Source organism: Vanellus vanellus, assembly GCF_965231255.1.
Source record: "Vanellus vanellus genome assembly, chromosome: 4".
Classification (NCBI taxonomy): Eukaryota; Metazoa; Chordata; class Aves; order Charadriiformes; family Charadriidae; genus Vanellus; species Vanellus vanellus.
Genome location: NC_138909.1, coordinates 79212172 through 79239395, shown reverse-complemented (window position 1 = coordinate 79239395; position 27224 = coordinate 79212172). Strand labels below are relative to the sequence as shown.

General features: G+C 39.8%; 1 protein-coding gene across 1 annotated transcript in view; it reads left to right on the top strand.

The window, feature by feature from the left end:
- SNX25 (sorting nexin 25) overlaps nucleotides 1–27224 on the top strand; it is a 93292-nt gene that overhangs the window by 13492 nt on the left and 52576 nt on the right. The window contains exons 3-5 of the mRNA XM_082483112.1: nucleotides 10062–10278; nucleotides 22577–22749; nucleotides 23621–23807. Coding sequence (XP_082339238.1) covers nucleotides 10062–10278; nucleotides 22577–22749; nucleotides 23621–23807 — 577 coding nt within the window. The remainder of the gene's footprint in view (nucleotides 1–10061; nucleotides 10279–22576; nucleotides 22750–23620; nucleotides 23808–27224) is intronic.

The following is a 27224-nucleotide window of genomic DNA, read 5'->3' as shown; positions in this document are numbered from 1 at the left end:
ATGAACTGATAAATCCGGTAGACTCTTGCAAATATTCTTCCCATTTAGTGCAATCCTTTCCATGATAACTGAATCTAAAATCAACATTTGTATTTCTGGCTGATACAGTCTGTGATATCTGTGGATCACCAGTACAGTCACTGGGCTTTGGATTGTAAAATATGAACTATGATCATTTGGATTTAAAATGTCTTGATTACAAGTCTTTAAAATAATGAATAGCTACTGCTTCTGAACACATTTTTTAAACTGACTCCTGGTAATACAAAATATTGTAGAACTTGGGGTAGTGTCAGAGTTTGAAGCAAAATTTTTTTTGTTATTTCAAAGATTATGCTAGGAGTGTAAAGACAATGTGGATGGGGAAATCCAATTTGTATATTAAAAGAAGAAAACACATTAAGAGTTGTGTACTGTAGCTTTTAAAATATATTTATAAAATTTGATGACATTTCAGTCTTTTGTAAATATTTTATCTAATTTTGAATATTTTTTCCTTTAAGATTTCTTTGCAGCACTGTTGTGTTTTCTTCTCTTATCTTTTTTTCACATCTGGAGAGTATTTTAAAATGAACATTGCTTTAAACAGGTTGGTTGTCTTATGAAAACTTCTTGGGATGTGTTATTTTTTTAAGTAATCGTTATGAATAGCTGTTAGCAGGATATGTAGCTAAAATATAAAATTAGAATGCTTTACCTACTATGTCATATTTCTGTGAAGGTGAACTGTTATAACATCATAATTTGGTTTTAGGCAGCATTTTCATCTGGAATCAGTCAGATCATAGGATTCCTGATGATGTGAAAAGGATAGCAGAATCTAAACATTACGTGTGTGAAACACTCATGGTCAAGTTATTTGCTGTGTTCTCTCACATGCATACTTTACATTTTGGATAATCTGCCTTAGAATTTGAAATGAAGCCTTGACATAATCAGCACAGAAGTGGAGTTAGCAGGGTTATTTGGAGACAGACGACAGGTATTGTGGAATACTGGGGGAAAGGTAGTTGTGTTACACTTCCCTCCTGTTACTTGCACATAGGAGTAAGTTGTGTTTGTAAAAAATACAGGAGCTGTCTTCATCAAAGGTATTTATCCAGCAGATCATTCAGTTGGATGCATGAGTCCATCCTTACTCAGTAACGCTGAAAGTTATCTAAGTGATTCATTTTTCAAAGTTGAGGATCTTCTGTTGTGACAGCTTACTTGCCTTTCTGCTATTTCTTTTCAGAGTAGCTTTTACCCTCCATTCTCACTCTGAATTTTGGAGAGCAAACTTGTCAGATTTGGTTGTATTTCTTCCAGGCCTAAATGACAAAGCCAATTTCTCTTGTACGCAGTTTGACAAGGGTGAGACTGTACTTTTCACTCTACAACATGTAGACTTAAGCAAGTGTTTTGGTTTTGGAAGGTGTCTGAATCAACTTAAGTTTGAGAAACTGAATGAATCCCAAAAGAAACATTTTACTTTTTCATTACAATAAAATGATCAGTCAGTCTGAGAATAGACAGGACACATTCCTTGCCCTGTGACAGTTCCAAAATTTGTAGTTGTCTTGATATTATGAATGCTTTTTTTACAAGTTCATGGTTAAATAAAACTTTATTACTAATGATATTAAAAATACTGTCTGTATTTCTGTTTCCAATCTTACACTAATGAGGATTAAAGTATTTGTAAATCCCAGGAATTTTTGCTAGCTTCTTGCTGTAACAAGATCTAACACGGTGTTCAACAAAATGCTTTAAAAAGCCTTATTCATTTTATTAGGAGACTTTCAGTTCTCCTGAGGTTTTCATCTTGGAGACCAATTCAGACTTCTACTGCCACTTGAGTTTTTGAGTAGGTGGTGTTAAATTGTCACAGTCAATGGTGTTTTGCAGTGTTTTTTTTTAACCAGATCTTATTTCTCTTTACATTACCTTAGAGATGCAAGGATAACATTTTTGGATAACATCATCAAACTTCGGAAATGCTGTTGCTGGTTATGAAGAGACAGTCCTTTTGTTAATTCTGACTTCTTCACCTGTTTTTCGTCATCTGTGTAGTTCAGTTTGGCTAGGGTTTACTGTTAGTTGCATTGCCTGTTGACTGTTACTCAGTTATGTTGTGCTTTTGCTGGTGTTAGAGCCACTGTGTGGACTTTTCTCTCTGGGTTTAGAGTGGCTCTCCTGAGGTTCTATGATGTGTCTCGCCTGACAAGCTGTCACTTGCTTTACTGCATTTTTCCTGATGTTCTCATCATAGTCGGTTAATGTAGTTGGAAGGACAAATATCAGTGATCATCCTTAGTTTTAATTCAGGGAGTAATGGATGTTTCCATTTCTCTGGAGATTTTCAAGACCCGCCTGGATGCAGTCCTGAGTAATGTGCTCTGGGCAATCCTGCTTTAGCAGGGGAGTTGGACTAGATGATCTCTAGAGGTCCCTTCCAACTCTGAAACTCCGTGATTCTGTGAACTGTCAGTCTTATTTCAATAAACTTAACAACGTTATGGTGCTTAGATAGTTTTCCTGTGGTGGTCATTGGCTGGTAATAGTTGCCCATGTCTTGGATAGCTTCTCATCTTGCCAAAGCCAGTGTAAGAGAGTTGTTGGGAATTGTCTTTCTACAATGGCAGTCACTAAGCATCACAAAGAAGGACCTTCTGATTATGTTGGTTTACAGCTCAGTTCTAAACTTCTTTCCTATCTTCCACAGACAACAGAGTAGTATAAAAGGACGATGCTTCAGAAGTGCTATTTCAGTCATATATATATATATATATATATATATATATATATATATATATATATATATATATATATATATATATATTTTCAGTCTTATTATAGCATGCTTGCATAAACTGCAGATACAAGATGAGGGATAGCTGTGTATTAGCCCTGCTACTGGGTAGTGTGTTTTACGAAATCTAAGAGCTCAAAATCGGTACAAGTGTAACGTTATAAAAAGATTTTCCTTGTTGAATATGGCAGGAAGAAAAGGCCTTTTAGTTTTAAATCCCAGAGTCCCTTTTTCAGCCGGTAGTACTTGCATGACTCACACTAAATTTGGGGGTGTTTTTTCAGTATTTTTTTGTACTTTTTCTTGGTAGATTGATTTGATTCTTGTTTGTCCTTCATTTATCTTATGCAAAGAAAAGATGACCTACTTTTACAAATACTTTTAGCCTTTTAATGCTTCCTGTTGCTTATCTGGTAACTTCATGTTTTCAGCCTTTATCGTATGGTAGTTTGGAACATGTCTCTTAAGAGAGACTGTGCTCAGCCAGACTGGTGCCGCCGTTGCACAGTGGACTGTTTGGGCTGAGGGATGTCGCTGTCAATAGATTTATCTGCCATGTGTAGCTGGTCTCCCAGGAACTGAATTTCATCTTCCATTTTTATTGCCCCATATCCTGTGGTCTCTTTGTTGTTGTTCAGTCAGTCTTTGTCTCCACTGCTTTAGTAATGCCAGGAAAATTGGTCTCCGTATTACTTACCTGCTTTACTGGATCATTTATGAATAAAGAAAACAGCACAGGCCATAGCACAAATCCCACCAGTACTCCACCGGTGAAATTCTTCTGCTGTGAAAATTGTCTATTGGTTCATATCCTGTGTTTCTTAGCTCTTAAAATATTTCCTGCCAGAGAGCTATCTCTTTTTTCGTAGTGGCTTATATTCCTTCAGCACTGTGTCGAGTTGGCCTTATTGGAAATATTTTGGGAATTTAATTAGATTGTACCTGTGCATCAGATTTTGCCTGTCTGTGTTCTTGTTCACCCCTTAGGAGAACTCTGTTAGGGAGCTAAAGCAGAACTTTGCTTTATGGAAGGAGTTTTTCCCAATCTATCTCATTTCCCAACTTAAGATCCACACTTTGACATTTAAAAAAAATTTGCCGTAGCTTCTGCAACTATTTGAAAAGCTGTATTCTTTTTTTTTTTTTTTTTTCCCCCACAGCTCTCAAAAAATTAGTTGTTTGGGTCCAAAATATGAGCAAGACTTAATTTGAATTCATGTTCTCTCTGCTGCTGGGATTCAAATACTTGGAGCTAAGAACTCTTGGCAGAGGGTACATGGGAAAACTATTTGAACAGAAATTTGTCTTTTTTTTTTTCAAATGCATTTCCTAGATCTCTTTAACACATTTGTTTCTCTATTGTTTATGTATTTGGAAACTTCCATGTTTTTTCTGCACATTCATAATAATCATTAAAGAAGCAAATGTCAAGAAAATTTTAATAAAAATAAACCAAAGAATGTAGAATGGGAGACTGTTGGTGTACAATCCCTTTCGCACAGGGGCTATCCATCTGTGCACGATGATAACATCCAGTCTATTAAACATGTCTGTTTCACAGAGTTTGAATAATGTTGTAAAATGCAAGTAAACCAAGAAATGCTAGTGTTTTTCCGAGCACAAGCTTTAATAAGAGAACTGAAGTATATAAATCACTATTGCTAGTCACTGGGGCAGGGTTCCCAGTCACTGAAGTCTGGGCATTCACACAGCATTTTGCCAGCCTTTAACATCATGGTCTAAGTAAAGATTTAATGGGCATGAGAAACTTCAATAAATAAAGATAACGTTAAGTATCTTCCTGTTTTGAGGTAAAACAGGTAAAACTGACCAGTTTTGTTCAGTAACTTTGCTTCTTAGCTAGGCTTCTTCTAACTACTGAAATTAGCAGCATATTGTGCAGACACCGTTCGCTCTCAGAGTGGTAAGACCAATGTTTGTAGCTGATGCCCAGGCATGGGATGAGAGAGGCTCCTGCTTATACTTATTGCTATAACCCCCAAGGGCAGCTCACTTTGTTATATGCTGCGTTGGAGGGTCGGAAGCGGAAAAGCATAGTGGGGTCCCACCTGCAGGGAGGAGCGGACAGGACAGGTGACCCCAAACTGACCAACGGGGTATTCCATCCCATCTGCCTCATGCTCAGTATAAAAGCTGAGGGATCAAAGGGTCGACCCTCTTTCTTCAGTGGCCGATGTCTGAGGAGGGCTCTGTTCATCTGCCTTTGATCCCGATCTGGAATCCAGATCCTGTCTATCACTGAGCGTTGCGTTAAGGGGCAAAGTAGTTTTGGCAGAAAATAAACCCCTTGCGTTCTAACACTCCTCACTGAGGTGGGAGGCTAGGTGTGGCTAGGTTTAAATTCTGAGTGATGCCCAATTCACTATTATCAGTCCGGGCGCATTTAATACATATTAAACTGTTACGGTTCTGGATACACTAATAGCAGACTGTGCCTTAAGCCTAGTCTTGCTCATGAGCTAGCACGGCCTCGCTTCAGTTGCGTTCAATGAGAAAACCCAAAAGACTAGTTGCCTACACAGTGCAGTTTATTTAAACAACAGATACGCGGGTTCTTTCGGATTGCCCGTGATAGTGACTGTCTGCAAAGCACGTGCGAATACTAAAGATGCTAGCAATATAGCTCAGTTACAAACGCACTAAGTTATAAAACGACTCTATATAGAGATTTCTAAGTTTCCTGGGGAAGCACTTGGTATAGCCAAGTGTTCAAATCTTACCCACAAGTGTCCTTATGAGGGGGGAAGAGAGGCTCAGCCCATCAACTGCTCCTGGAAGTCCACGATGGTGTCTTCCCTCACATCCCCCTTTTCTTGGGATACTTTTATACTATTTTTTATCTTCAAGGTGGAGTTTGAGTGACTTTAGTTATAAATACTTTCATTATGATTGGTGTAAAATTTTCTCGCCTCACATTTAAAGGTATAGTTTACAAAAAATTCAGGGTGCAGACTCAAGCAGGAGTGGTCACACCTTGGAGGCGGGTAGCTTTTAGGATGGAGGTGTGTTTTGGTGTTATAATGACATTATAATGAGTAAAGTTCACTAAAGGACAGCATTTAATCAAAGAAATGACAGTTCGTTGGCTCAGGGTAACAAGTAGGCAGTTTTTCAGTTCTATAAGACCCTTAAGGGCTCCATTTGGTCCCCAAGTTCCCGGTTTATCACAGAGTTTTAGATGTGGTGTCTCCACTTTGCTCCATCCTTCTCACTGTTTTTCTTCCATGATGCCATCTCGTTCCCATGTTTGCTGGATTATCACAGGGTTTGGCCTTGGAGTCTCCACCCCACTCCGCTCCCCATGTTGCTTTGCAAGCAATGTTGTACAGGGAATCACAGATGTAGTGGATTCTTCACATACCAGCTGCAGCTGTATTTCACCCTAGGAGCCTTTTGATTTTATACCTTTCCTTAATGTGTGACCAATGCTGTATTATTGATCATTTTTAGTAATCATTCCACACTGAGTCCAGTCTGGGACTTTCCCAGTGCCAGCTGGTGATGTGACTGTCATCCTGGAGCTTGATACTGTTTTGTATATATTTCATTATTTTCTTTTTATTTTTTTTATTAATATTTCATTAAAGTAGTTTAGCTCCTTCTAAACTCATAAGTCTCTCTCTCTCTCCTGCCTCTCTTTGTTTTTTTGAAGAGAGGTAGGGGGGAGCATCTGTCACTCACCCAGTGGCTGGTTCGGCCCAAATCATGACAAATCTAAAACCTCATCATCTTAATTAGAATTGCATTGCTAAAACATAATAAAGTCTAAAATACAATGTGTGAATAATGGCCTTTATCTCTTTAAATTTAAAAAAATAATGTCTTAGAAATGGCAGAGTTGCATATTCAGAGTATTTATTAGTAATTTTAGGGACTTCAAGACAGGGGTTTAGTATTTTAATTTGATTTTTTTGAGGATCAAGTTATGATGCTTTTTTTTTTTTACTGTATTTGCTTTTGGCAGAGGGGAAAAGTAGTAGCTGTAACAAATAACTAAGCGTTTAACATTTACTTCTATAGAACATTTCTTTGCCAGGTACTTAATGGTGGTATAGTCTGTCATCTTTTTCTATTAAATGTTTATTGAAAGCATTTTTCTTCAAGTATAGCTTTTGATAACCATATCATGCATGTTAAATCTACTGTTGTAGTAGCACAGCATTATCGTAGTGCTTCTTGGCTGTTTGATGGTGGTTTCCTGATGCACAACCTTAAAACAATTCATATTAATGTTACGTTTCTATTTTACAGATCGTGTTGCTTGCTGTTGTAGAATAACTCAAGCCAGTGTCGTAGCTATACCTTTCCTTTTCCTGTTCATATAATCACAGGAGAGTTTTTGATTTGACCATAACTTAATGTAATGGTTCTGGTCTCTCCAGTGCTTTCAGGAAAGGATGTTTACTACTGTTTGAAACTTGAAGTCTGTGTCTGCATTTGCATGGGGAGAATATTTCTGGTCTGTTTTTAATGGTGCTTTGAGAAAATGAATAGGCATTTAGTCCTTCTTATTCAGATTTCTATGTTATTTTTCATAAAGTTGGGTAATGAATCTTAGCAGTGTAAAAACTGTCTAACATGAACCTCTGCAAATTGCAGATTCGAAGCCGGTCTGACCCGCTGGCTCCTGTGGTGCCACTGAACCTCTGAATGAGTGAATGTAGAAGTTGTTACTGGAGACTTGTGTGGGGTTAGGAATGAAGGAAAGGTCTAGAGGGGTGTCCTCACTAGCCCCCACACAAGCTTCTGCCTCTCTACTCCGAACACTCTTCTAGTTTATAGTCTTTGAAAAGAGTAATTGAAGAGGCTCAACTTCTCATTCATGCGGGAATGACTTTTAATCAGATTGTAACAACTGGGGACTTGGATCATCTGAACTGATTTAGAAAACCCGGTAGAAGTTTCTGCAGTTTTGCACCGGGTTCATTGCATGTGATTGGATCAGAAGAAATTTGTTTCATGTTTGTAGCAGCTGAGTTAGGGGTAGTAAGGTTTTTGTCCTGAAAGTGTGTTCTGCTTTTCTTTTATTCTTTTCTTGTCTTCTGACCAGTTATTTTCAATGTTTTAGAGAAGGTGCAGTGTAAAAAATAATGAGTAGATATATATGAACAGATTTCTCCTCTGACGGAAGCATACTGTGCTCTATAAAATTCCTACATTTGTTTTTTGTGTTTCTTTAGAGTGCTGAAAGCAGCACCAGCTGCATCAATAGGCATGAAACTAAAGCAGCAACAGCACATCACGATGCTACATATGGATGAGGCAGTGTCTTACCCGAGCACAGACTGCTGTTAGTGTCTCTGGCTGGTGTGCTTTTTAAATTTTTTTAAACAAAATCCCGAAAAGCTGTCTCATTACTCATTTGGGCATACCTTCTGGGCTTTAAAGTATGCCAAATTTTATAGAGAACAGCATGGTTAAACTGTTGAGGTGCAGGAAGGGCAACAAGGCTCAGAAGTGACAAGGAAACTATAGAAAGCATGTAAAGGAAGAGAGTTATAAAAGGTAGGTGCAGGAAAATATGGTTTAAAGTGGGGTAATCCACTTAAGGTATTGAAAGTGTGTAACTGGCAGAGAGAAACACAGGTGTTTCATATTTGCATGGCTTGATTTTTGGTAATGATTGGTGATCTTCTGTCTTTAGTTTGATATTGCGACTAAATTTCGTGGTTCTTTCATGTTAATATACCTAGATGAACTGTACCATCACCTTGCTGTGGCTGAGCAGGTGTCTTCCCACTGTAATAGATCTTGCTTTAGGTATTTCAACTGAGAGTATAGTGAAGTTGCAAGAGTTGTACTCTCATAATACGTTACTAATTAACATTGTTATACTTTTGAATGTTGTGCTTTACCAGAGCCTAGAGACTTTACATTGGACGTGACAGTGATTATGGACTCCATAATATTTGTTGACTTAATTTTTTTTCTGAATAATTAATTTAAAAGCCTTGAAATGACTTAGCTAAAGGCTTTTAACTGTATATTTCAGCATACTCAGTGAAGTGACTCAGTTTCTTTCTTTATAAACCCGAGGAAGTTGATTTCTGAAGCATTTGACTAGAAACTTCTATCAATTTTAGCCTTTTCTTTTGAAGTGTTTTTAATAAGGTGATGTTGAATGAGGTCTGCTAGTATTTCAGGCAGGCAGAAGTATTCAACTTAAGTTATTCTGCTCTTAGTATGTTATTAGTTCACTGTCGCAGTGCCAGGGAGCTTTTTATAATTTACTAAGCTGCTGAACAAACAACTTCTTTCAAAGTGGAAAGTAAGAAGTACTGGAGTCACACGATTACTTGGCACCATGGGCTTATACTGGCAAATTACATATACTTTTGATATAAAAATTCTGAAATCAGGATGTCTCTTAAAGAAGCTGCTCAGATTATTAGGCACATGACTTATTTTCCCCCTTCTTGTTCAGTTACCCCTCTGGTAGATGCAAACTGACTCCTTCCACCCCAGCTTTTTTCCCATCTTAGTGTAACTGCTAAACGTGGTTCATGTATGGTCCCTGAACACCTCCTGCTCCCACCTAGGCCTCCAGGGACATCTGCTGTAGTGAAACGTCAGTAAAACTGGCGGCACACATATGTTGTCAAAAAGAAAAGTCAGAGTGGTAGAAGATTGTGTTGCCATGGGACTTGCAATTACTATAATCTTGGTTATTGCTTGTAGATATGGTTTGGAATACCTCGTCATTTTTGAAGTTCATGCTGCCTCGCTAATCTACTTGTTCTCTCTTATCTCTAGCTCTTCTGATCCTATAATGTACTTTCTGCAGTGTTGTTCAGTATTGTATATGTCTTTTGAAATCCAAAAATCTTACCACCTCCCCTTTTAACTGTGACTTTGGAGTGGAGACTGTTGAATTCCTATGAAAAGAAGACTAGTTTCAGTCTGCAACAGCCTAGGCACAGTCAGATTCATTATAGTTTGTACAACGAAATCCACTGTTGAGAGACAGGTATTAGTTTGAGGTTCGTGTGTAGCTAGTAACCTGACTGTCTGAGCAAATCCACTTACAGGCTTTGCTTTGCAAAGTGACCTCCAGTAACCTGTTAGGTGCAGATTTCTGTAATTTTGCCAACCTTACTTTCTTTGGCAAGAATTTAAATCCCGAAGAAGATAGGGAAAACTTTTACCCATCTAATTTTTGAGCAGAGGGTGGAGGATTGCATTTTTCCTATCTTGATGTGCCTTCCCCTTTTGCAGTTTTTGCTATTTATTGTTTTGTTTCTCCTTTCAGTGTTTGACTACAGCTATAGAGATTACATCCTGTCCTGGTATGGGCATCTCAGCAGAGATGAAGGGCAGCTGTACCAGCTGCTATCTGAAGACTTCTGGGAGATTGCCAAGCAGCTGCGACAGAGGCTGAGTCACATTGATGTAGTTAAAGTTGTCTGCAATGATGTAGTGAAAGCTTTACTCTCGCACTTCTGTGACCTTAAAGGAGCCAATGCCAGGTAAAAACAAAACTCCGCATTTCATTGGAATTTTTTGCTTCTCTCTTTGCTTTCAGATGTGCTGTATCAAAGTAATAAAGAGCGTAATGCTTTTGTAGGCAACTGATAAAGAAAAGAGTTCAAGTTTATTACCAGTTTTAGCGATCAAGCAGGCTTCAGGGCACCTATAAGACCTGTGGAAGAACATGCTTGTCCTCTTTTTTCTCAGATTTTGGGTTCACTGCTGTTTCTGTTTCATCCTTGAATCCTTTGGTAACAGTAGGAGGTGGGCTGTGTGAGCAGTTCCTGCAAGTAGTGTTAACCTGCAAGGGAAAGGAGAGGCACCGTCAGAGGCTGTCAGACAAGAAGATAGTTATTTGCACCTTCCCCAAAATGGCACCAGGGTTAATTCCATTCAGTTTCCCATTTCTTCTACCCCCAGGAGGCAAAGCCTTGTGGTTTCTGTAAGTGGCCTGTCCTGCAGTAACAAGATTTTTCTAGTGGAAAAATTGTTGACTGGGTTTTCTTTCTCTGTTTAGGTTATCTTGCTAATTCCATGAATTTCCTTTTTGGCAAGTCTCTCTTTGTCCACTTAAAAATGTCTGCTGTCCGTTAAATACTACAGTTGCAGCTAAGTTGTGGCTGTGAATGGGAACTCTTAGCCTATGCAGTTCCCACATCTGAATGCGCAGTTTGTGTAATTGTACACGGAATTTGGTTTTACGTCTGCACTTACCTGCATTTCAGTTATCCTCACTGAAATATGTTTTGGTCATTCAGATATGGACTACACATTTTATACTATGAAGTTGTTTTGCCTACAGTTAGATCCATGTATTTTTAACACCCCTTCAGAGAGAAAAGATCAACTGTTTCCTGTCAGTGACCAGTCTGTGTGTCGCCATTCACACTTCTTTTCTGCTCTAGAGCAGAAAATATAGTTTAATGTATTTGTGGTAGATGCCAGCTTTATGTAAGCTAATGTGTAGGAAATAAAGACAAAAAAGAAACTAAAGGGTGGTTACATTCAAGAAATCAAGGTGTTTGCATGTTGCAGTAGATTCTGCATTGGATTCCAGATATTACTTTCTTTGAGCTCTGGAATGTGGTAGAAATCTCCTGGTCAGGTAAAGCTCCTAAGTGTGTTCCCTGATTTTAAGCATTATGCTTGCACTTGCCCTGTATCGCAGTAAAGCGCTTGCTTTTGGGAAGAGTTTGATTTGAACAGTTAAAGTATGTGAGGATGTTTTGTATTTTTTTAAAGTGTAAATGTTTTCTTGTTTGAAGCTGGGGACATAGACTCTACAATTGCAGAATTATTAATTACTATTAATGCGGATTCTTGATGAGGTTCCTTATCCAATGAGAATTATGACCACTTTCTCTAGGTCTCTTTTTTGGATTGTTATTTCCACTCTATAGAGCTAAAATAAATTCTCTTGGGGATTTTCCAGTTAACATTTTCACTTTGGAATGGTAAATGCGCCTTAGTCAATGCTGGATAAGGCAGGCTGCATTAACATGGTAATGAAAAAAAAATCTTATCAAGAATTAATGTGATAGCAGGTTAAAAATAACCAACAAACCCCACAGCTGTAACTGCAGATTTTGTATGGTTGAAACTGGACCCCTTGACTGTTTTTTCACACACTGCAAGGCTCTGAATTCACGAGGAGGAAGGTCTGGTTTTAAGGTGCCTAACAGCAGATCAACAGCATGATGCTTCATGGCGCAAAATGTGAAGCACTCATATATCCCCAGGCTGCTCATCCAAACTTGCTCAAAAAGTCCAGGACGCTTTATGGAAATTGCGCAGGGCTCACCTTTTCTTGGCAGATGGAGAGAGGGCTTAAATGTATGTACTGTGGCAAAGTAGGCAGAAATGTGATGTGCTCATATGCTATAAATGGAATTTGTATTGCCGGGGGATCTGAGCATGCAGGTAATAAACCTGGAAGCACAGCCGAAGACTGATACTATTTTCTCATTAAGGGAACTTGTGGTTTTAAGAATAATTTGAGATTTGTACTAAATTGCCTACTGCTGTGGAGTTTAATTTGCTCAAACCTGCTGACATTTTAAGCTATAGACTGAGAACTACAAAGTATGTCACTTCTAGCTTGGAAGACAGAGTTTCTTGGAAAGCCTTAAATTCATTTCTATAATGCCACAGTTCAAACACAGAAAATTCTTCTTCCGAAGGTAGGGAACACAGAGATCATCTTTATCTACCTTTGCTTTCTGTCAACATTTTAAAGATGGCAGTGAATATAAATTGGCATTCAATGTGTCTTTAATAATGAATCCAGTTAGTTTTGGCTGGTAAATATAGTGGGACAGAGACTGTAATTAGAGCAAGATATCTTTCCTGTTGGAGCACCACATCTTGTTTCGGCTGCTGCGTTTATGCTGCAGTGTGACAGCAAAGCGCATTTTGTCTGTTACCTGGTGACTCTTGTACCCTTTCTGGAGGGGGTGTCACCTAAGCCACTTTGTCTCAATTTTCCTATATGACAACAGATGAATCCTCTAAAGTAACGGAAAGAAACTGGAAAGAAGCTGGAACAGGTTGCCCAGAGAGGTTGTTGAGGCCCCATCCCTGGAGGTGTTCAAGGCCAGGCTGGATGAGGCCTTGGGCAACCTGGTCTGGTGGGAGGTGTCCCTGCCTATGGCAGGGGGGTTGGAACTCGATGATCTTCAAGGTCCTTTCCAACCTAAACCATTCTATGATTCTATGAAACTGTCTGTGCCCAGGAGGAGAGAGATGTCTGTTTCTGCAGTGTGAAGTTCATGTGTTTTGTCACCGAGTGCATGTCAGCCACAGAAATCCCTTTACTTTTCTGCTTTCGCTGACTAACTTCTACCTGTGATGTCTGATAGATCAGGATGTCTGAGAGGATGGAAGGAGGCTGTGACCTTTCAGAATGAGCAAGGGTGCTACAGTCCTTCCCTGTGCTCCTGCTTTCCCTCTGGCTTATCTTAATCATTGCGAGGCTCCACGTAGTAACACACAGCTCAAGGTAAATGGCCAGCAGAGGCCAATAGATGAGGGAAAAATGCTTCCCTGAATGAGGGAGAGCATGAGAAGAGGAGAGGCCACTTCCTTGCTGGCCAGTGGGAGACAGGAAAGCAGGAAAGCAGGAGGGAAAAGCCTGGCAGCCTTAGATCCGTTTCTCCTTTCTTTATTCTATTGCCTGGCTTTCTTTAATGGTGACTGCCTTTCTTGTGCCTACCAGACACTTCTACAGAGAGAAATAAGGGCAGAGACGCTCCGCTAGCCATGGGGAGAACTACCTGGGCTGACACAGAGCCATGCAAGTTGTAGGCAAGACAACTCCCAAGTTTTTTCTCTTACATGCATTGCTGGGGTGTACCTTGAGGTCCAGTTGGGGCTCCAAAGGATCCTGTCACTTTTCAGTTTAAATATTTGTGTCAATTCAGAATATTTTAGGTAGGAAACCATTTCGTAGCTCAACCAATAGTAGCTCAGCATAGAACTGGAATATGATAATTTGCTGTGTCTAGTGTTAGCTAGTTTATGAGTTTGAGGTATGGAAGAAAAATCTGCCTTGGATTTATTGGCAGAAGCCACTGCTCTTTTCCCTTATGTTGTACAGGATCAGGAGTGCATTTATAACAGGATTAGCCAAGTGCATCCTGCATGGTATAGAGGATAGTATTTGGCCATTCCTGTTTTATAGCAGCTTTTATCCCCTCATTCCTTTATATCTTGTTCAAGTGTCTTTCCTTGGCTACTTTAAGCAGAACATAAGCAAGCTGAATACTGGCAATGCCGTTTTATGTAATCAAGGATGGACCATGAGCTGAGTAAGGTGGGGTATAATGCTGGAAACGTTCGTGTTGGTACGTGGATGCAGCGTTGTCTGTGGTGGCAATATACTTTCTGGGGGCTAGAATTACCTGATCCTGGGAATGTCGTCTTACGCTGGTAACATGATGTGTTTGTTGAAAGCAACATGAAATGCACAGTCCAAATTGGAAGGACTTAGCAAAGTGAAAATGAATAGTGTGGAGCTATACACATGAAAGGGAGAGGAAGTTGCCTTACGCTTTTTGTGGGCTAAGAATAACTGCATCAGATATTAGTACAGAACTAGTAACGTTTGATAAATAACAGCCTGCGCTGGTGGTCTCTAAACTGCAGTGTAGGCAAAATGACATTTGCGTATATGAGATAAGTAGGCAAATGGGATTTGAAGATAGTTAATCCTTGCCTCTTGAACCTCCTGACAAGCAGTGCTTTTTGAACAAGTCTTGGTAAGAAGAGGTCACAGTGACACTGATTTCCCCCCCCCCTTTCAGTTGGGAATGCTCTCTGTCTGTCTCTAACCTACAGCTGGGGCACCTTGGTCCCAAAAGCAGAGGAAGAATTGGTTCCTGCAGATGTGCATATGTGGTGTTGCAGGCTGCTTCTGGCAAGCTGACTGCTACGTGACATCTGATGGGATGCTCAGAAGTGGGTTTGTGTGTGGGTGCCCAGACTTGCAGCATAAGTCATGGTTTAGCAAAATGGATGCTTGGGGGCTGCAGGCTACTCCCAGTGCTGGTTCAGAACCCATGTTTAAGGGCTCAGAGCTCTTGGAAAATGCAAGGGGGTAAGTGGTGTGGGGAGATTGCTCTTTGAGTGATCAGTATGACAAACAATTTGGAAATTTAGATTTATATTGTACCTGTTTTGATAATATTCCTTTGGTTTTCTGTGTATTACTGACAGGGTACGGAGAGAAGACAACTCAGTTTTCTTGGCCCACATGAATACCTTTGCACATATAGGATAGATAACTGTTGTATTTTTTGTGATTACAATACATAGTGTGACAAGATACTCAGTAAAAATAAAAGGTGCTGCCACCACAAACTGATTAAGAGCAGATTGATGCAAAGGGAATTTAAGCACTTGAGATTTAATTTTATTAATCCTATAGATGCATCCAAGTTGTCAGGATAGCTACTAAACACCTTCCACAGTTCTTGTTTTTGTTTTATAATTCCATTTGCCACCCATAAACCAGGAATGCCAAGAACTGCTTATCACACTCATCCTCTGGAAAGGAGTATCAAGAGGATTAGTATAAAATTGTAGATGTTCATTGCAATGGGAGCAGCTGTATGAAGGTGTTGAGAACAAAATAGTCAAGAAAAGCCAAGGTCTGAGCACATTATTACAGTTAATTCATGGGCAGCACCAGGTCTAAAGCTTGGCATTGCCTTCAAGCTTCACTGTGGGAAGTTTGAGTTTCCTGTTAATGACTGAGTGTGTTCTAGACACTGCAGTATGCATTAGAACCTCCTGGTGCTGATATGGTCATGTCACAGCTTGTAAGCCATTCATCCGTTCCTTGCATCTGTTGTCAACAGGACATGTCAAATGCTTCTCCTGAAAGAGGTAACTGTGACATGTATAAATGGTATGGTTATATTCATAAGACATATTATGTAAAGTGATTTATAAAACTTGCTGATGTATCTTGATGAAAATGACAGTTGTAGAAATTTTGGTGTTGGCTTTGTCCTTATGTTTTGTTGTGCTTTTTTGTGTTTTGTGTGGTCTGTTTTCAGAGGGTTGGGTTTTTTTTAGTAGGTACTTTTTTTTCAGGTGTGTTTATGATGCTGGATTGTAGAGGTCTAAATTTGTTTCTTTTATTTCTTAGAAAGTTCATATAGATCAAGCAGTTCTCATTCTGCTATGCTCTCAAGAAGCTTAGAGATCTGAGGGTGTTGCAGGTGAAGAGATGCAGCCCGCACGTGGTTCTGGTAGTTCTCAGAATCAGTTTAATGAAAGCGCGTGGTGAACGTTGAATGTACTGATGAAAGTAATTTAGAGTGAGTTGCGTGTGCACTTCAGCTCACAGTTGCACTGATTGAGACTTAAACGTAACTGTGCAAGGCTCTCTCTTGAAAGACTAATTAAAAAAATAGCAGGGCTTAAGAGAACATTTTGTGATTTATTTATTTATTTAAAGAGAAAGGGCCCTTACATAATTTCCTGTAGAGGAGTTGTTAATGTTTTTATGGACTCTTCGGTGGGTTATTATTTTTTTTAAATATAATTTATTTATTTGCTTGCTTTGTCAAAGCAGACAGATTTATCTTGTTTGTCATTGGTAAGTTCCTGGTTATGTGTGTCTCCTAATCAGTGTATTTATTTTGGGGTGTTTTGCCCTTGAACCAGTGGTACTGTGAACCCCAAACCTGCAAAGTCCCAGGTTGCATGGACATTGTAAATGATAACTTTGGTGTTGACTTTTAATTTTTTTCACCCCTTTTAGGATTCATTCTTAAGATCTTCCATGCCGTCAGGAGGGTTGAAACTATATGAAAATAAAACCAATGTTTTGAGTCAGGAGCTTACACTCAACCATAAATACCATGAGTCTTCTAATATTCCTGGATGTAATGAGTCTTTACAATACAGGGAGTTAGCAGATGGTCCTAATTAGAACTGTGGGTATCTAGAGTAGATCCTAAATAAAAAGAGAGATTTCCATGAGGTCTCTGGATAACCTGGAAGGCCAGTCATAGATGATAGTCTGGTATGTATTACAGAACTGCTGTGGGTCCTGCACTCCTGAGAAATGAGGAATTGTTAAAGAGGTGTTGATACTGGCTCAGAGTTGTTTAGTTATAGCATGAGAAGGAAATGATGATATTTCTATAACATTGGTAATGTTTTAACTGCTTGACTTTAGGAATACCAAAGCAAAATGGCTGTTCTGTCCTTTATAAAGGATGAACTCGCAGGTTTGCAGTGGTAAAGGGTGAAGTCATAACGTTGACGACATTCAGCGGAATACACATTCAGTAATTGCACGAAGCAATCTCAGAGCAGGGGATAGTTGCAGCAGGTGTCAGTTTGGTCCCAAAGAAAAGTACTGCTTGGAACAGACCTGGTACAAAGGAATTTGCTTTGGCAGGTCCTATCTATGGATATAGATTCACAGACTGTTTGCTGCCTGATCTTCCACAGGTTTTGGGGGCAGCTGAAGGAAATGCCTTCGCTTTCTGATGCGATGAAATAGCACTGGATAGTGTTAAAAGTTCAGAGCAGGCTTAAAGATTTCATAAAATGAAAATTATGGAAAAGAAACTTATGCAAGGTTAAGGCTGACATTGTAGCTCACGGGGAACTGAAGAAGGATATATATACTTGAGAGGAATATATATACCTGTAAGCATGCTGTAGAAAGCATGAGTTCTGTCTACTGTTTTAAATCACTGAAGTCACCTGCATCTTGATACACCAATATATGTCACTATTACTTCAGTCTTGATTGTTCAAGAAGACACAAATTAATTAAGTTGCCATTTGCCATTATTTTTGTATCGCCTAAAGCAGTTTAAATGAGCCTAGTTTACAAAGCTTATATCATGTCTGTTTTGGAACTGTTTGCTAGAGTGCCACATTTATATTAGTTCACTGCACACAGTTGTGCTCAGAATTTATGGATAATTGGCTGGGCTTTCAAAGCTCTCTAAAAATATCTGCACACAGTTTTAGTGAAGAGTTTTCTGTGATTACTATGTGACCTTTTGTTTGGAAAATCCAACCACGCAGACCTAATAACACATGTTCAAAATTGGTTAGGAAGAGAAATAATGCCAATGTTACTATTTGGGTTATTTAATAGTACTTAGTATCTTTATTGACAGTGGAGGGATGCAGCAGCACTCTGCTTTGTGTACATGCATGCGGATTGCAGTTAAGTTTCTGCTTTTCCTGTTGGTCTCTGCAGAATGAACAGTGCCTTTCTTTACTGTCGGTCACGTTTCCATGGATTTGAAAATCTAGGTTTTATATCAAGCCTTAAGAATATGCCTGACCAGGACATCTTAGCTCCTGCTCCAGGATAGTAAACAGACATGGTTCGGTAGCTGAGCAGTGGTGTTAACTTCTGTGATTGCTCATGGCTCCCTTTTTTATGGGTATCAGTGAACGGGAAGCCTGAGTTACGAGGGATGCTGTGATCTTACACACAATATATTTTCCCTGCAAGCTGATCAATGGTTATATTGAGGTAAATAGAAGTGTAATGCTTCATGTATAAATGCAAAGAAGGATATAAGTCTGGATGTCTTGTCTGTTTTACCACTGGCATAGTGATATATTTTGTAGCTGTTAAGCCCCGCCCCCCAGCTTCTCTCCTGTTTTCAGTTTCTCCTTTATTTCTCTTGCCCAAAGAGCAATGAAAACTGCGGGATTTGTTGACACAACTGCTTGGCACTGATATGCAAGGCTTGTTTAGAGTTGAATTTCCCGAAGACTTTGTTTCTCTATTCTTATCATAGAAATCTGGTGGGGTTCTGTGCCCTTTTGCTTTTTAGATCACATTTTAGGTACGCTTTAGCTAGGAAAAAAATTGAAAGAACCCCTCTTCTAGAGAGTCGTGGCTGCTTAGGTAATGTAGATAATTCCAGAAAAAATTGAAACTCTTCTTAGATGGCCTGTCGACTAGAGAGTATGCAACTTCACCCCCCCCTTGCATTCCTGTAGGCAGGAACACATTAGACAAATTAGAAGAATAAAAATCAAATATTTACCTTTCTAGTTGTTTGTTCTGTTCCATTATCCCTTTGGGTTCTGTTGACTATGTATCAGAAAAAGGTCCTGGCGTAGGTCTAGCTCAGCCAAGCTGTATGTATTGGCTGTTGACTGGGAATAAATTTGTATGATAGGGAGACAAAGATCATGAGAAATGACTTCTCTTGCGTGGATGATAGTGTAGGTGCAGTTAATGCTCCAGGGTGTTTGCAGTCCCAAACAGACTGGCGTTCCTCAGGAGACTTGTAGAAAGATGCTGAAGGCAAAGGCGACTAATCTCAGTATAGTGAAATTTTATGTGTATTGTGGCTGTTTCCTGCTTTGCACATACTATGAAAGCATAACTTAATCTAATCACTATGCGGGATGTCTCACAAATAAGGTAAGAGTGTCCAAAAAAGAGTGGGGTTTGTGTGTTCACAGGCAAAAAAGCAATCCCCGCTGGCTTTTAGTTCTAACTGTATCATTGTTGTTAATATATGGGAATCAGTTGTTAGGAAGGGTTAGATTGCTGCTAGCCAACTGATGTTTGGTGTAAGACATCCTGCTTGCCAGCATTTTATGTGTGCATCTGGCCATGTTTTGAAGTGGCTGACTTTGGGTGGACCAACCTGTCCGGAGAAGGAAGACTTTACTTCCCCAATGAATGAGAGGTGGCTGTACATAAATGACCCAGACTTTCTGTCTGCTGGTAGTTTGCCTGGGACGTGTCTGGGTTTGGATAAATAATGAATGCCTTTAGGGAGAGCATGTGATGGGGAGCGTTTGATGCAGTCTAGAGAAGGCTGTAGGATATGTCTGGAATATGCAAGGGGAATGGAAATGCACTGAGGAAAATAGGTAGGTATTCAGTTGCCAGAGAGAAAAGATCCTTCCAGAACAAGATAAACAGCTTTCTGAGCTCAGGAAGCTGCACCACCTGTGCTGGCTGATAATGAAGACTACACAGCATCTTCATAAAACAATGCTCTTCAGAAGATAGAGTATCTAGATCCAAGCTGTTCCAAGGGACTTGTTTTGAAATTTGTCTGACTTGTAACAATTGAAGCCTCCTCCATGATCCGTGTTTGAAAACAAAGTGTTTGGTTGGGGATTGAATAAGAGGCTTCAGTCAAATCAAAGCCAAATGTCATCTCTACATTCCTGTCATTCTGAAATTTAATTAAAAAACTAATTTTGGTCACCTTGAGACAAATGTTTTGTATTATTAGAACAGAATTAGAGCTGTTATTATTGTTTCTGTTCCAACATATGTGCCCCCTCCTGGACTGACTAGCAAAAACCAGTTGTTAGATGATGCTGCCTGTCACTAGTGGCCATATAGCAGTGTCTAACAGAAAACTCTTGGTTTGACTGTATACAGTTCTTGGTCACTTTTTCTCACACAGAGGCAGTGGGCTTGGAGCAGCTCTGTGAGTAATGGTTGTTTGACAGCAGCTTCTAGCTCTGGGAGGGAAGCAGGTGTTATAGGTGATGGGAGGAGGCAGTGGTATGATATGTGACAGATCAGAGCCTTTGTAGCACCTTAGAGCCTTCTACTGAAGGCTAGTCCTGGCTGCTTTTGGACTTTGGCTAGTTTTTGGCCACCATGGTGCCTCTCAGGTGACACTGCATCTGTCTCACTGAAACCACTGGCATGGTCACCTTGCTGTTAAAACTGCAAATCTGTGATTCAAGCACATCAGGCACGTGGCCATGAAAGAACTGTTAGGGCACCTTGTCTCTGCTTCTACAGCTATTTTTTTATAAAGAAAAGATGTTGCTGTGACCTGCACTAAGGACTGGATGTTCCCTTGGCATGTCCAGTCAAACGTATTCTGAGAAGTCTAGCAAACCATTGGCACCTGTGAGGAGATGAACTGGTCAGTATTGGGCACAAAATCAAGACGGGGGTGGTTTGCTCCCTGTTTCTTTCAGAGCTGCGATCAGATGGGCTGTTTGTGAGGAGTCTGCAAACACACAGAGTGTGCTATCACAGGCTTGCTCATCCAGCAGCGCGTTGCTGTGCACATTCGGTGGTGCACAGCGCCCACCCAGTGCCTCATGCTGTAGCAGAGGCACAACCACCCCTTCGCTGTTAGCTCTGAAAGACTCTGTCTTGCCATTTTCCCACAATGCACCTACCGTGATTGCCAGGAGCAGGGAGGACCTATTTGCCTGTTTGGTGGCAGAAAAAGGAGTATATTAGTATAATATGTTACTATATAGTATAGCACCCTGTACCTGTCTGAACTCCAGGCCTGATATACTTCCTTTAAGTTAGGAGCCTAATTCTTTCACCAAGTGCTAAGTGAAACCAGCAAGAAATTTTGGATTTCCTCCATCCGTTAGTATCCAGCTTGCATAACCCTCACAGTTAATGAGTGGATGATAGCGAATGCCTTCCCCAGCAGGCTGAGAGCGATTCTGGCTGAGAGTATTCTCCTGCTCTGTCTTGAAGCTGAACCAGCATTAGCCAAAGGCAGGGGTCTGACTCCACCCAAGGGAGGCAAGATGGACCCTGACTCTGAAGCATTTAGGATGATGGCAGAAAACAGTGACTTTGTTCCCTAGTTACTTTTTTTTTTCTGTGGTGATTTATTAGTATGAACCTTGAGCGTATCCCAGCTTCAGCCTGCTTCTGATCAGAGGACTCAGCTTGAGGTAAGTTCTGTTGTCTCTTCTGAATGGCTCTGTGATCTCTGCATGCCTGAGATGCTCAGATCCAAGCAAGCGTTGTTACTTGGTTTGGCTGAGAGGTGACATGGATGGGACTTGGAAGATGCAGGTTCAGACCTGCCAGACTGAGCAGAGTCCAGGGCCTCTCAGCCCCTATGGTGTGAGCATGCACACACATGTTGAGCCCCTACAGTTTCGTGCTTTCCACTTTCACACTTTATATACCCCACTGATACTGGTAACAGTACGGTCAGTTCTCACTTGCTGAACTACTGAGGGGACTTGTCTGGCCAAGTTTCTTTGCGCTGTGGGAGTCAATTCACCTTTCTCTGTTTGCCATCACGATTCCACCCTCTTTCTAAATCTGTGGGTGGTTTTTTTTTTTAATCTTTTTCTAAATTGGTTTTCCACTTACAGTGTAGATGGCTGATAATGCCAAGGCTGTTACTGTATAGGTATCTTGCACAGACCAATTTGATGTAGCCTGCAGGTGGCAAGTTGAAAACTGCTGTTCCAGGAAAAGTCAGGTCAAACAGGCCAGTTATCTAGTGGGAGATTTATTTGCCAGTAACAAAAGAAAGGTGGTAACTTCAGTATCTTAACAGGTAGACCTGTTTCTCAAACTAGATGTGATCCCAAAACCTCTGCTTAAAGGTTCAGGTTTATAGTTTGCTCTACAAGAATGTATTTGCTTCTTGAGTTTGTCTTGTAGATTGTTCTGAAAAACTGGACAAAGTTTCACTGTAAGTTCAATGATGGGAGAATTGTTTGGGTTTTTTTATTCAGAGAAAGTTTTTTCCTCCTACTTGCTGGGCTCTCTCTATTGGATCCAGTTTTAAAATACTGTATTTCTATTTTGGCAGGTGAAAACATTGGCAGGATAAAAGAATTTGGAAATGTATCTTAACATCACTAACAAAAATTAGCAGAGTTTGAAAAATATACGTAGTTTAAAATGTTTCTTTACTGAAGTTACTTGCCTGATAATGGATTTTGGATATTTTATCAATAGTGACTAATCACGATGCAAGTGGTATATAAGTTCTGTCTTGTTTTTCCTTTGGTTTTTTTTTTTTTTTTTTTTTTCCTTTTTCCCTGTAGGCAGGAAGATCCACCGCGACCTTTTTTGCTGCACTCATGCTTGAGGAGCTCTGATGAAGAAGTAAGATTCCTGCAAAAATGTTCTCAAATTCTGGTGTGTTGTCTCCTACCCTCAAAGGATGTCCAGTCTGTCAGCTTGCGCATAGTCCTTGCAGAAATACTTGCAACAAAAGGTAGATTAAAGATCAGAGATGATTAACCATTTACACCTGTACAGTATTAGTAATTGTGGACTTCATTATGCTTAAGTCTTGATGCTCTGCTTTTAAATTCTGAAATTTAATTTCTGTGATCACCAGTAAGATACTTTGTATTCTCAAAATCAAGCATATACTTACTTGTCATTCCTGACTTGTTGCCAGACTGTTTAGCACCTTTCAGGATAAAACACAATTTGTCTGTTCCATTCTTCTGTTTTTTTTCATAGAGGAACACTTTTGCAATCTTCCATGGCAGCATTTATAGTGATGATGTGAATAATTCTGGCCTTTTATATTTTATTCAGATACATAGAAGCCATAGACTTCAGGATGTGATTATAACTAAATCATGATACCAGATTTTTTTCTTTAGACTTTGATTTATCCAGTGCGATTTTTTAATTGAGGGTTTCTATTTTACTTTTTATTAGCTACAATTTATTTTAATCTGATTATAAATACACTAGTCGCTTTTTATGTCACTGAAGTAAAATTCAGAAATTATGAAATCTCAAGGATATTATGTGTTTCAGTTTACTTTTAATTTTCATTTATAGTGGCTGTAATGTCATAGACTTCAAGGCACACAGCAGAAAGAACAAAAATACTTGGAATTTTCCAAGTAGAGCTCAGCTGTCAGTGTACAGCAATTTGTGTAATAGACTAAACAGTTTTATCAAGAAGGTACATCCGGTCTCAAATGTACTACATAGTCCAGAAGACTAGTTTGGGATTTATATCAACTTGCATATTTATTTTTGCCTTTTATCTTCAGTTTTCTTTTGAAGGACAGCAGTTATTCTTCAGCATAAGGATTTTGTTTTAAAATATTTTTCCTCTCCAGTACTGAAACCAGTGGTGGAACTGCTGAGTGATCCAGATTATATAAACCGAATGCTACTCAGCCAGCTGGAGTACAGAGAACAGATGAATGAGCATCAGAAGAAAGACTACACATATGCTCCTTCTTATGAGGAGTTCATCAAGCTCATTAACAGCAGCTCCGATGTTGAGTTCCTGAAACAACTGAGGTATTTAATGTTTCACTGCAGCTCATTCAAAACTAAACATGCTTCTTTTGCCAGCCCATTGCTGAGATTTGAATGAATTGTGATTTTTCTTTTTAAATTCAATTTCAGATTCCTTTGTCTTTTGGTGAAGCAGAGACAATAAGGATGCTAAACCACAACATTCATTCAATGTCTAATATAGTCAGCTTTTTAGTTCAGCGGTAGAAAAATCTTAAAAAAACTCTGCTTAGTAGTATACTGGAGATGACTGTACTGTTGAAAGGCATACCAGACCCTTCTATACAGCTTGCGTCTGTGGAGTCAGATGAAATATGTTGAATTTCCACTAGTGTGTGTTTATCTCCTCATTATCTTTATGAAGCATGGCTGGCCATGGCGGTCTGGTGACTGTGAACCATAGTGACCCTATGGACACGGGGCATTCAGAGCAGCTTGCTGTGATTCTGTAACATGGGAAGAGGGGTTTTGAGTTCCAGCATGTTTTACCACTGGATCAGAGGTTGTCCTGGACTGTTGTGGGGAGGTGTTTCCCAATTGCATCCTCCTTAAACATGTTAATGAACTCTGAAGAATTCCTTAAAGACCGAAAGAAACCACTGAGCTCTGACATACCATGAGTTTGTTTGATGTCCCTGTTTTCTAATGCAAATAGCACCTGCTCACTTTCATACTAATTCTCCCTCCTCACAAAAATCTCATCTCTTTCCTTACATCTTTCATCATAACATACAGTACTGCCTGCATCTTAAGGCTGTTTGCCCAAGTTCAAGATGTTTAAGCTTGCTTTATCTTTATCATTGAGCTGTTTCTCCTCTGATTTCTGAAGCAAGTGAAAGGGTAAGAAACAAGCGACTGGGAAGCTGGGAGCAGAGATATTACTGTTGTAGGTTCTCCCTAAATGTCCTTGAGCTGGTTTTGTTGAGCACACCAAAGCTTCGGAGAACTGTTGAAGCCATTTCCAGAGTGTTTGTCCTAATCTGTTACCATCAACCAGAACTGCTACTTTTTCCTCTTCCCTAACTCCCTTCAACTGCTGCTTCAGGTCAGCTTTCTCTCTGCCTAAATGGCTGCAGCAACATCTGAAAGACACGAGCACATCGTTCCCATTTGGTGTGCTTCGTGTCATCTGTTGTGACCCAGACCTTCTATTAGACTTGGCTTGATCAGGCCAAGTGATGGTTTACTGAGATGGAGTATGTGGGCTGCATAAATAGCATTGCACTTTCTTTTGTTCTTTTCTTTGATTCTGAAACCACTTGCATTTCTGAGATAGGAAAATACATTTTGGTGATGGTGAAATGATTTTGTTGCTTGGCTACTTATTGTTCATCTGCTGTAAAATTTGCTCTTTACTCTGGGCCAGCGTGCCTTTCCTGAGAGCAGAAATTAGTCTCTATTAGACTCTGTCTAAAACCTAATTGACATCATATTTATTAGCATAATCACACTAATGGATCTGCTTGTTTCAAAAGAAACCAAACTCTTCTGTTGTTGTTGTTCAGGCACATTAATGCTGAATGTGCTCTCTTTTTAGCTGATAGGTCACTTTAAATTGTGTTCTTTAATACCAGATAGCAGATCTGCTTTATGAAATAATGTGGTTTTGGCTGCACTTAGGTTTTTCCTTTCTAGACTGCGGAGTCCAACTACCATCATCTTGAAACGTGTTGCTCTACACCCTACGAAATGTTGATCCATCTGAGCTGATGAGTATTTGAATGGAAAATGTCTGAGAAAATGTATCTTCTTTTTGAAGAGAAATGGTATTTGATTTTGGAGGCAGCGTTCTTCCTTCCCTCTGTTTGTATAGAGCCAGTCTCTGGGAAGGTGGTTAAAGAGTGATCCCCTGTGCGAGGAGGGATTCCTGTTCTTTTTGTTCTCCTGCACTGTGGAAGCACCTAGAGAGAGGTGGGCCAACCTGTAGTCATCTAAAAGTTGTGTAGTGTATTTTGCAAGGCTTTCATGACTTACCAGTGAAAGTTTATGTCAAGAAAACCAAACAGTGGTCCCTATATGGATGGAAAAAAAAGGAAATGGTATTTCAGGTTGTAATTCACAACAGTGAACCACAGGAAAACCTATAAAGAAGGGATTAAAGAGGAAGAAACAAATAAGCTGTTGTGCAGTTATCACTGAGAGAAACGGTTAGAGTCTGTTGGAGTGATGGGAGTGGGGAAAATGCTTCCATACTCTGTTTATCACCAATTCCTTTTCTTGTTTTTATTTGGAAATCATTTTTCAGTGCCTCTTCTAAGTCAGTGCATAGCATTCATGAACTGTAAGCCTCCTCCTATTGCTCCTAATGTTGCCACGTAACATCTTGGTAAGGAACAGATATAAGTAGTAACAATTTTCTGTGTAGGCTTAACTTTGAGGGAAATTTATCCCAAGGCGCTACAGTTGCTGGGAAACTTTACTTTTTTTTTTTTTTTTTTAAACATCCCCACCATGCTTTATCTTTGCAGATTAATTACTATGTATTTACTAAAGTAATCATGAAATACCTTGCTCAATGAAAGGGGCCGTGAGGCGTTGATCTCCTTGGACTCTTGACTGACTGTGGTCAAGAAAGCATGGACCTCCTGGGTGCTTCTTGACGTATGCAGGTGACATTACAGGGCACAAGTCCCATAAGGTATCCTTCCAGACTGATTTCATTAACAGAGTTTTGCTAGGCTTTCCTGTGATTAGAACCAGGTATTTGTTATGTGGTAAGCAGGGAAAATCCCCAGCTGGATCAGTGGAAACCTGTGAGTAAAAGGTGTTTGTTGCTCATAGCCAGGAAATCGGAGAAGAGTGGGAGGCTGTGTGTGTTGGATCTCCTTGTAAGCAAGTGTACCAGCTCTCTGCCTTGCAGATAGCTCTTCCTGAATCATAGAATCGCTGAGGTTGGAAGGGACCTTTGAGATCATCAAGTCCAACCATTAACCTACCCTGACAAAGCCACTTCTAAACCATGTCCCTAAGTACCACGTCTACCCTTTTTTTAAACACGTCTAGGGATGGCGAAGCTACCACCTCCCTGGGCAGCCTATTCCGATGTTTAATAACCCTTTCAGTAAAAAAAATTTTCCTAATATCCAATCTAAACCTCGTCTGCAATCACTCGAACCCATTTCTTCTCGTCCTGTCACTTGTCACCAGGAAGAAGAGGTCAGCCCCCACCTCTCTACAACCTCCTTTCAGGTAGTTGAAAGGCTAGTAACGGTACTAGGATTTTCTAAATCTTTTTTCTCTCCTTGCTTAGAAGCATTACCTTAAGAAGAAATATTGTATTGATTTTCTCCATTGCTTTTATAGATTTTATTTTTAGAACTTATTTAAATGATGCAGGAACTACTTATCGTTAATTTTGGAGGTACTTTTGAATTCTTGGTTCATTAACACGGACCTCTAACATTTGGTCACTTTATTTCT